This window comes from Pyrus communis, chromosome 10, assembly GCF_963583255.1.
Source record: "Pyrus communis chromosome 10, drPyrComm1.1, whole genome shotgun sequence".
NCBI lineage: Eukaryota > Viridiplantae > Streptophyta > Magnoliopsida > Rosales > Rosaceae > Pyrus > Pyrus communis.
Window position 1 is genome coordinate 15,701,414 of NC_084812.1, and position 11,668 is coordinate 15,713,081.

Genomic DNA, 11,668 nt, shown 5'->3' on the forward strand with positions numbered 1-11,668 from the left:
TCCGAAAAGACAATTATTGGAGATGGATTTCGATAAGATTTTTAATCGTAGTCGTTGCGCCACATGTCATTATCCGAAAATACAATTATTGGTGATGGATTTCTGATAAGATTATTAACTAATCACGTTCCACTACGTGTCATAATCTGTTTACAATCTTTAAGGATAGATTTCCATCAGATTTTTAACGAATGATGGCATGCCACGTGGTTTACAACCTGATCCTTTCTGAATCCTCCATATAATCCACCATCCATCCTCACAAATCTCACACCAATTTTCTCAAGATCTCTATTATTATTCATAGTTTTTTATTCCTTCTTCACCAAAATATCATTATTCATAGTTTCTGCTTCATTTTTACAATGTCTTCTTCTTCAAGGATAATGTGGGAAATTGATCAGCAAGAGGAAGAATTGTTTAACCAATCAGAAGAAATGTTGAATCTCCAGGTGGCCCAAAATGAAAGGGAAAAGGATGAGGAGCGTAGAGGAGAGATGACGAAGCACGAATGGGCAGAGCCTCACATTCCCATCGAGTCATCCAAGCTATGGCAGATCTGCAGGCCCAGCCGTTTCGAAAACCTTGATAGAAGCAGGCAACGACGAGGTAATAAACTCTTGGACGATTATTTTCTTTGTAATAGTGCATTCCCTGATACATACTTTAGACGTCGTTTTAGAATGGAATGACATTTGTTCAACAAAATCATGATTGCTGTTTGCAAAAATGATTCTTACTTTGTGCAAAAGAATGATGCTTTTGGTGCTATGGGTCTCCTTCCTCAGCAAAAAAATTACTGCTGCTTGCATATGGAGCATCTGCAGACCAAGTGGATGAGATAATAAGGATGGGGAAATCAACCATTCTTGAGTCCCTGATGAGGTTTTGCGAAGCAATCGAATCTATCTACACCGCAGAGGCATGATCGGGTGTAGAGTTGTAGAGGGGTGTTGTTCATGAAAACTTCTAGACCGACAAGCACAACTTTGAATTTAGGACAATCTTTGACAATATTCCAACATTCCCACCGGTTGAATGATTTATTTTTTGTTTTGGTTTTGGCACCATACCAAGCTTGTGCTTGAAGTTGCTACACAATGCAGGATAAGAAATAATTATAATGAAAGTAGGTAACAAATAAATAATACAAACAAATAATTATAATGTAAATTTGGGTATAGTACAAACAAATAAATAATATATTGTTACATGATCCGCGTAATTTTCCCCACTTCGAAGATTAGTACTAGCTTGTGCCAAGGCGTCTCCACGTACTAAACGATTGGCTAAGTAATTTCCAACGACTGGACATCGATTCTTTGGTTCCTTTCCCACCCATTTTCTCAAGATAATTGGTATGAATAAGACTCCACATTTCTCGCAACTGCATCTCATTACCCGTAAGCAACCTATGAGTAACTTCAACCCAGCTAGTACACAACTCAACATCTTCAAGAAGCGTCCAATTCATACCTGCATCAGTAGTCATTTTGTTGAAAAAAATTGGATTGAAACTTTGAGAGAAAGATAGGAATGTGGTTGAAAGTAGTTGAGAAAATACGAAATTGTAGTATAAGGTAGATGATAATGAGAATGTATTTATAGAAAAGTAAAAACAATTTTTTTAAAAAAATTTCAAATTTTTTTTTCAGATTTTTATTCATTTTTTACAATTTTTAATTTTTTTTTATTCAACTAATTCATCTCTGCAGTTGGATTTAAAAAAAAAAAAATTGAATTCCAACACTTCAGATTGTGCCACGTGGCACAACGGTAACATTTCTAAATTTTAAAGCTTTTTTTTTATTTATTTATAAAGGAGAATAGATCAACGGTTGATATTAAATAAAATTTTTTTATTTTTTTACCGTTGCAAATCTAACGATCCACATTTTCTTGTCGTTGAGATCTAATGGATCATGGGAAGCCACGTGACTTCCCAACGGTAACAATTTGAAACTGCGTCGTGGGCCCCAATCGTTGAAAACATGTCGGGTAACACGCCTCCACATGCGAGTGCAGTGCACGTGCTTGACAGAAAAAAAAAAAAAAAGGGGTTGACGTCTGGCTGAAGTTAGCTTTGCGTCAAATAGCCTTCAGGCTCGCGAGCTGGCAATTCGTGATAGGCCTGGTGCTCGGGCATGCCCTATCCCTCGGGCTCCCACACGCTGGAGTCAATAGGCTAGGCTCTCGGATCCTGTTTGCTGGCCTGTCTCCCGAGCTCCAGCCAACGCTATAAGTGCTCTTAGATTTGATTGGTTTGTTTTTTTTTCGAAAAAAAAAACACCTCATAAAATTCTTCTGTTCATATATAAAATCACATATGCAAATTTTGTGATACAGTTTTGTGTTTAATAATTTACAAAATGTTTCTAATGGGTGGAAAATTAACCTCATGAGGTGTGTGTGCACGTGTTTGTAAATCATAACTATATTTATTGTTGACAAAGTAAACATTTCAGCCATTTGTCGTCCTTAATAAAATTTTAACCTAAGAAAACAAATAAAAATTGAGTGTTGTTATACAGCAATAAAAGACACAACATATGAGCCCTATAAATATCTGTCGAGACATTCATATCTTGAAATGGTGGTTGCCAACTTGGCCTAATAGCTGATGCATAATTGATGTCAACTTTCTTCAACTATTTGATGATCTAAGTAAGCCTTTTGTTTTCTTTTATGTAAGAACAAAGGTTGACAAATTTGATGATCTAAGCTATATTACTCTCAACTTAGACATGGTTAAATATTTTATAGATTAACAACTAGTTAAGCCGCCCCATATTACAACAATACTACAGTCTAATAACATTTTTAGTAAGTGAGAGGTCTCGGTTTTAATTTTCGCCAAACGTGTATTCAAAACAAATTATTATGATTGACTCATTGTATAGCTTAACCAAATCTCATCCCCTTAGTATAAACATTGTCATGACCACGAAATTTGAATGATAAGGGATCTGCAATCGGTTTTAAAAAGTATAAATTGCGATAGTTTGATGGAAACTTTAATGAAAAGCTTCCGCTACTATTCACTCTAACGAAAAACTACATTTTTACACTAAAAAATCAATCATTGTACTATTCACTTTACCCTTTATTTTGTTATTATCTTTAAAACTCAGTTTTCAAGCCATTTTCATTAGTTTTCCCTAGTTTGATTTCACAATCAATGTTAACCGAACAGCTTATAGTGGTGTACAGGTAAACGCAAATGCTACCAGATACAAAGTAAGATGTTTAAGTACCATTGTTAAAACCAGTGAAATTTTTTCATGGTTAATTGGTATGCAAAATAGTATTTATCTTGGCAAGCAAGCATATATTATAAGTCCAGTCCAGCTAGAAATTAGGTCATGAACATAAATAAAATTGGTACCAAAAGAAATATTGAATTGAATGGATTGATTGATTTCATTGCGTTACACCCTTTATATATACATTGCAAGCCTTTGGTTACAAGGATTAGGATTCGTAGAACTGGTAATTAAGCATAAGCGCGTCCGAAAGCAAGCAAACATCAGCTTCAATTTAATTTTAAAATGTGGTTCAAATTCGTATTTGGCGAAAATCGAACCTACAACCTCTCACTTACAAGTGAAGAGGAATACCACTCGACTGTAATATAAGTGACAGGTAAATTATATACAAATTGATTGCTAAAGATGATGCAACTTATCTTATCTTTCACTACAACAATACACACGAAAAAAATAAAACCACGAGAATAATCCCCCCTGTTTTATCTGTCATCACAATGGGCCTTGTTCGACATAAATATACAAAAAAATCAATAAGGATTCATGTTATCACTGACACTAGGTACCTAGATTGAAGTACAGGCAATGCTGTGTAACTCAAGAAACAGTGTAACTCCTCAGAGCATGCAGTATGACGAGGATTATGAGTACCCGGTGACGTCAGGAAAATGTTACCTCAAGTCTCTTACAAGTGACGAGAAACATCATTTTAGCGCATCTAGATCAGAATAAAATTAAGACTTAGAAAATCTCAAGCTCCGTCTCTGGTATAAATAAAGGAAAGGAATCCTCAATCATCACTCCAACAAGCTAGCAGATTAGGACATAGATGCTAATCAGAACTCTTCAACCTTAGTTTTGCTTTGTATAGTTTCTTTATACATCTCGATCAGCGATGACAATATTTCTATCAAACCCCATACATTGGCAAGAAGGTTTTGACAAAGGAGTATGCAAGTGCACCTGTGAACATGCAACTGTCCATTCTATCTAGTATTCCACCTGCATTAAATGACCAATACCATATGAGCGGCATGCGATCGCAATCTTCAAGGGAGTGATATTACTCGAGAGAAGAAGGAAAATATAAAAGCATAACCTGCATGACAGACCTATATCTCATGTAAAACTACACTACACGGAAGACAAAGCAGTAGTGGAATACTAGGTAAAGAGAGACTGCAGGAGGCCATAGAAAGATCACGTACAAACACCGCTTTAATCAACACAGCAGTAAGCTGGTATGAAGAATATGTAATGCAATCAACAAAGATAATAGATTTTGAGTTACAAGCTTTTTCTAGAATTCATGGTCAATTGTCCATGCTCCATATTCTAAGCTACAATTATAACTGTACAAGATGACGGGTATTAAATCATATATCCCCAACCAGGTAAAGATAGATAAATGAAAATATTATTATATGGATTAAAAAGTAATAACATTAGGGGTTGACAAGTTGGAGAAGACGAGGCATCCAGCAGGGGAGTTTTTTGGGAGCTAAGGTCTTATGTAAGACTCTTAAATGAGGACAGTTTCACCTCGGCTGTCAGATAAAAATGGAGGACTGAGATACTGAGTGAAGGAAGATCATCTTAATAAGTCTCAAGTCATTTGGACATGATCTAACACGTAACAGCTGCAAAACAGGACCCCTCCTTTAAGGACCCTACTTGAGGACTTCTGTATTGGTCTTTAGATCATATTCAAATTTTTGAAATACATTTCACCCACTATGAACTAATTTGCATCTCATCAGTCCATATATGACCTAAAATGAGCTGCAAATCCTCAAATTGTTCTCAGCTCTCAGAAGAACACTAGTGTGAGTGTATATTGTTTGGATTTGGCTCGTCATTCGTTAGATTCGTATTTTGTTTAGGGTTGTATTAGGAAAGCTAAACGTGCACATACTTTTGTCCTACAAGAATTAGGAAAGAATAGCTTTTCTTGTAAAATTGGATTAGGAATTTTTGAAGCAGAAATGGGGTAGGAATGTAAGTGTACTTCCTATCCCAAATAGAAAAGGAATCCTAATTAGTAAATAGGTGTGTAAGCTGCTCCCTATACTTATAAATAGGGTGAGGGCAAGAGGCAAAAACACGAAAGAACAGAGAGACAGCCGAGAAAGTTAGAGGGATTGGTTCTAGGGTTTACAAAAGTACTGTTTGCTCTATTACTAATTCAGAGAAGCCATGATTTCTCTGCCCAGAGAAATAACAACTGGACGTAGGTTCTGCCAAACCAGTATAAATCTTGTGTGTTTCTAGTTATTTTCTATTTGCTATGTTTAGTCTATTGTCGTATACATCAAAGAACAAGCTCCATAAGGGAGTTGGAATTATAACATATATATACCAATAAGTAGCTTTTAAATAAACATAGAATAGAATGAAACATTCTTGAAACAATTTTCGTCAACTAACAGATAATGCATTTTCTCAAAAACTTTCAAAAGTTAAAAGACTTTAGCACAAGAGTAATCATTGGCTGAAAGGCATTACCATGTCCCGGTATTAGTGATCCGGAGTCCTTAACACCCGCATCACGTTTGATCATTGATTCGGTAAGATCACCAAAGACAGACGCAAAAAAATTGAGAAGCCCAAAAGCTATAGCACTGAAAACAATAAAAATAAATAAATAAATAAATGAACATTGAACATACTTTCAAGCTGTACAGAGCTAAAGATTTCACTGTATAAGAGTGAATACCTTAGCAAAGATTTTGGCCAGCAAAAAATCCTTGATAACACAACAGAAGTGGCTATACAACCACCCAGGCCTACAATAGCTCCTTCCCACGTCTTCTTTGGACTAACACTAGTCAGGGGCGTCCTACCAAATGCCTGCATGTACACAGCTATATCAAGAATTTATTACAGGCATGGGACCAACAAATAACCTGAAATAAGGAAGTCCTTCAAAGTATGTCATTGGAAAATAAACTTTTTGCATCTTGAAATTTTAGATGACTTATCCAACTTCTCATATCAATTGCCAAAATTACTGTTACTCCAAAACTGAGATAGCTGGATACTAAAAACGGAAAAATTCTTTCAAATAAGTTTCAGGCAGAGTGAGACATTAACAAACTAAACTTGCTTTGTCGGATTAGAAATTTTTTTGGAAAAAACCTATACACCTTCACAGAGATGGAAAGCAATCAGTTGGAAAAAGGTTAAAATGCAGAACACATACAACCTTTCACACATGTACCCAAGAATTGTTAGCCATCACTTGTGTTCCCAAAAATCAAATCATGATAGTTTCCAAATTCATGGTTCAATTTCTTTAGAGGTATACTCATCATCAAAATTGGATTGTTTATTCCACAGGGATTTTATAACTGCTTGTTGACAACATCTCGGAGCCACTCTAAACTTTATTTGCATAAGATTGGAAGCAATAATACCTTGAGTCCCCTTCTATTGAGGGATCCCTCAAATAAGCTCTTTTGAGGGACACTTTCTGAGGCCCATTCTACATTGTAGTTCAATGATCTAATTGGGACAAAATAAATAGATAAACATGGTGCTTTTGGTAAACACTAAAATGATCAACAATAAATCAGATGGTTCTATGCCTTCTGATTTCGTTGATTTTTTGCAAAGATGGTAGGTAAACCTTAAAAATGGAGAGTTCCAATTGTTAATTTTTGTTTCAAGGTGGAACCTAAAAATGTGTTCCTTAAATAACTGGGGGACAACCTTTAAAAGAAAATTGCCACATGCAATAACAACAGTTCTATAAAGAACTTGATATCAAAGGAAGATGTACTTTTTAAATTAAAAAATTAAGAAGAGAAAAGATAGATGTGATGCATAGATACCTTGCCACCCACAAAGGCATAAGTGTCGGCTGCAATAATGCTACTGAAAGAAATCAAGGTTGCCACAAGACCAACAGTCCAATGCGCTTGTCCACCAAGAAGTATGGGCCATGCTGCTCCAATTCCTACCAAAGAACAAACTAATTAGAAACCAAAGCTTCACGTAGAGCAAGTAAACTCCGGTTCCCATCCATCCCACAAATTTTCATTACAAAAATGTAAGCCCAACTGCTTACTAGTGTGCAAGGCTGGTGCTGCTAGACCACATCGAAGCTTAACCCAAAAACAAGGAAGATAACCACAATAAAATAGCCCAAACATAGTGCTGCTAAGTTGTGCAAAGCGAGGATTTCCTCTCTGTAAAAGCAATGCTATAGCAACAAAAAAGGAAGCAGAGGTCACTGAAACATCAATCTGACCGCGATACCTGCCCACACATCAGAAGATCTAATCATAATTGAACCGGGATCACCTATCCCAAGCTGAAATTCATGCCTACATATTAATTATTAAGACAAATGCTTTGATTCAAAGTTAAAATATTTAAAAACAAAGATGAATGAAAAAGCATTATTTTAGAGTCTATTGAAGCAACAAATAAACACTTATGCAAGTTTCGGACAACACTACCATTCTGACAATTCCTATACCCATTACTAGAATGAAAGAATTAAAATTCCCAATGAATGAAAGCGTAAATGGAAAAGCCGACCTCCACAGCCATATTCAAACTAATTGAAGTGACAACCATAGGATTTCAATGTAATACACATCAAACAAATCCCTGCAATGATAAATGGAACGTGCGGAGACCTGTAAATTGGTAAAAACCTACTTTACATATTAAAGTTTTACTCTTTTGCCACATTTTCTTAAAACCAGTACCCCCCGGCCCAGTAAAAAATAGTTTCTTTTGCAGGAACATGGTTTCTATTAAAATTTCTCAAGAAAAAAGGAATTAGATACTAGCTACAATTTTATTTCCAGCTTCCAATGCGTATGTACAAAAGGTAATAATAATGCATAAATCAACACAAGAGGAAAGTGATAAAGTATTATAAAAGAAATTCCGTACTTGAGGGACATTACGGATCTTACAAGGTTACTAGGGGCATGAGAGCACAAATTACAGAGCAAACTCGTGATACATATCGAGGTGGAGGTGTCATTCCTTCAGTAATTCCACGACTCCTAACCAATTCAAAGTACTCACGTGCACCAATAAAAACAGCTGCTGCCACAGCGGCTGTGAATACCCATCCTCCAGCCAACACAACAACGGCAACAGATAACCCAATGCCAGATCCAAAGACAATTCTTTTCTTCAACTGACTTGCTTTCTGTTGATGCTCTGAGACCACATCCTCGTTTGATGACAATTTACTGCCTTTGTGGACTTCCTAAAACATACCCATTTCAGTACATTGCTTCAAGAGAACATGCAACTTCTCAAAAGAAAACAGAAATGTGTTAGTTAGAACTCAATCAAGCAGAAACCAACCTCCCCACACACCACACCCCCCCCCCCCCCCCCCCAAAAAAAAAAAAAAAAAAAAAGCTGTTCAGAGTTCGAGAATATTTTCATCCATACGACAACACATTCACAACACTACCCATTCAACGAACCTTTGAAGTTCTTAGCACACTCATCCAATGGCAATCAATGCACCGAGTTTAAAATTCGAGATTTGTGTAGTGAATAGATTAAATCACACTCATCCGATGGCAATCAATGCGGTGTCAAGCAAATATGCACTCTGCGAAAATTTCCTAATTCCAATCTTTTCTTTAACTACCAACCACTCTAAGCCACTAAAGAAAGTTCCTTTTACGCGCCAAAACCACAACTCACAATCAATTCACCTCCACCTTAATCTTTAATCTAATTCACCAAAATGCCACTCACAATCACAGCAAAACCAAAAATGCACAACAAAAAAAGAATCAAACTTCGTCCTTTTTGTTTCTTTTTCTCCAGTACCTGATCGGCATTGTCATCGCCAAGATGCTCCGGCTCCGCCCGAGCCACAGCCGTAATTACACGGCGGCGCGCAAAAACTCTATTCCGGCCTAGCCCCAGCTGACGTCTATTCCCATCGAACAAGAGATCCCAATTACCCAATTTCGCCGACGGATGATTAAAAACTAGGGTTCTTGAGGGTGAGGGACGGCAGGGACAGAAGCAAAGAGAGGGGAGGGGGAGTGGGGGTGGACTGCACCGGTGGCGTTGGCAAAACGACGTCGTTGCCATGAGGGGTTGTGAATTTATTGGAGCGTAGGCACTTTTATTAGGGATTGGATGCTGAGATTTAACAAGACCATGTTGATTGCGATTTTGTGGGTGCTGCAGAGAGTGCCGCGCCATCGATTTAGAAAGGGAATAAGATTCCCTCTCTTCTATTCCCTTGTCATTCCTTTCCTTTCTCCCCTATTTTACTTTCTTCTCATCGTTTGTATAAAAAAATCAATATAAAATATTAATGTGTTTCAAATATAAAGAAAAAAAAGGAAAAAAATATTATAAGAGAAAAAAATCATTCTTTTATAGAAAGGAACGGTCGTGTGAATGACATGGTTTTATTTGTTTCTTCACTTTTGGACTTATTTTCAAATTGATTAATTTCTTCCCTTTTTTTCTTTAATAATTCAAGATTGCTAGCCATTTTTTCACTAATCTTTGTATAAAAAATAAAAAATAAAAAATAAACTATTATTTAGGAAAAGAGAAGAAATGAAGCAAAATCATGAAACTGTTGTAAGTGATACCCATGTGGGCAAAATAGTTAATTTGCATATGGTGAATAGTATTTACTATTTTATTACAGTGCCTTTTGTCTATAAAAGATGGAAGTAAGGCGGTGATATTGATATTTGCTTAAAGAAGCCATGCGGAGACTCCAAATATAGATTGAAAAACATAGATTTTCAGTCCTTTTTGTGAAACATAAAAAAGCGCAAACAACAGCAGAAAGAAATCATACAAGTTTCTTTTCACTATTTTCTTTTGTATCCATCTCTCATACCCGAAACAAGTAAGATATTAAGGAAGTGTGATACTCTGATATGTTCCACTTCAACCTCCAGCAAAGGTTCTTCCACTCTCTTTTTCACCTATTTATAACACATTATCAGTATGACTATTTAACCCTAACCAATCTTCATTTCCTTTACTGAAAAATGTTTCCCATAGGGATATTACTATTCCTCTTTCTTCTCTGTCTCACCTGCTTTGTGTTCCCTTGCCAAGAACTGCTAGCATCATGCCTTCTCCTAGTCCTCAACTTAATAATTACGTATAATATTTATTTCTTATTTGGTGTAGCTCCTGATTACTAATTTTGCACTACATTTTAGATGGTGCGGTACAACCGCTCATCCTGCACTGCATATTTAATTTTACTGTAATCTTAGATGGTGCAGTATAATCGTTCATCCTGCATTGCATATTTAATTTTACTGCAATTTTAGATGGTGCAATATAGTTGCCCATCCTGCATTACATTATTGTGCTGAGGATGGTGCGGTACAATTGCCCTCCTCGTTAATTAACTACCTAACAATTTTTAATTAATGTCTAAATTATGTTAATCTCAAGCATGAAGTTTCGAATGCTTATCATTTTGGCTTGAAGTTCAAAAATGAAAAGTTTGTAAGAACCAAAAGTTCCACCTGGATACATATTATTGCAAGTTTTTACACATCTCACTTTTATTTTTCAGAAAAAGAAAATGATGAACTTGGCAAAGCTTGATTTTGTCCCTTTGAACGTCACTGAAAAAATTACCTTACCTGGGTTATGGACGCCAAGATCCATCTTGAGGCAAGAGACCTTAGAGGCACCATCAAGGAAGGAAACATTGCATTCTCTCAAGATAAGACGAAAGCCATGATCTTGATTCGTCACCACCTCTATAAGGATGAAAGAGCGAGTACCTAACAGTTGTTGAGTACAATTCTGTAATGTTCAGAATTAGCTCTCAAATGAAACTTTGTGGGGAGACTATCACTGTGGAAGATATGCTGGAAAAGACTTTCGGTACTGGCAGTAGTGTACAAAATAAGGTACAGTTGATATCTATGTTTCTGGTGGCAGAGCAGAATAATGAGCTCCTAATGAAAAATCATTAGTCCGACCAACTGGATCGACACCATTCCCAAAAGTAAATGTTATCTCCCTTGAAGTAAACACAACCTCTTCTCATGGCAATAATTACAAATGAGGACGTGGTTACAAGTGAGGTCGATGGCATGAGAAAGGCAAGAACCATGGTGGTCAATTCTACAATCAGGGTCCAAGGCATAATCCAAACACGAGCTTTAAAAATGTAAATCGCTATAAGGGAAAAGCTCATACGAATAAGACTCCTAAAAATCCTGAAGAAGTCTACCATAGGTGTGGAAGCAATGGTCATTGGGCCTATACATGTTGTACCCCGAAATACCTTATGGATCTTTATCAAGCATCCTTCAAAGAAAAAAAATGTTGAGACAAACTTTATCGACCAGGTTGATCCGATGAATATACCTTATCCAGTGTTCGATTTATCAGGACAGCTGAACAAACCCATC

The 11,668-nt window shown here is 36.4% G+C and overlaps 1 protein-coding gene across 1 annotated transcript; it reads right to left on the reverse strand.

Moving 5' to 3' along the window:
* Positions 1–3,512: 3,512 nt before the first annotated feature.
* LOC137748600 (phosphatidate cytidylyltransferase 4, chloroplastic-like) lies at positions 3,513–9,501 on the reverse strand. The gene is made up of 7 exons (XM_068488769.1): positions 9,081–9,501; positions 8,198–8,499; positions 7,336–7,526; positions 7,100–7,224; positions 5,983–6,116; positions 5,772–5,887; positions 3,513–4,268 (listed from the first exon to the last, which is right to left on the reverse strand). Exons 1-7 carry the CDS (start codon positions 9,462–9,464, stop codon positions 4,177–4,179), a joined length of 1,344 nt encoding a protein of 447 aa, XP_068344870.1. The 5' UTR covers positions 9,465–9,501; the 3' UTR covers positions 3,513–4,176.
* Between the last annotated feature and the right edge of the window lie 2,167 nt (positions 9,502–11,668).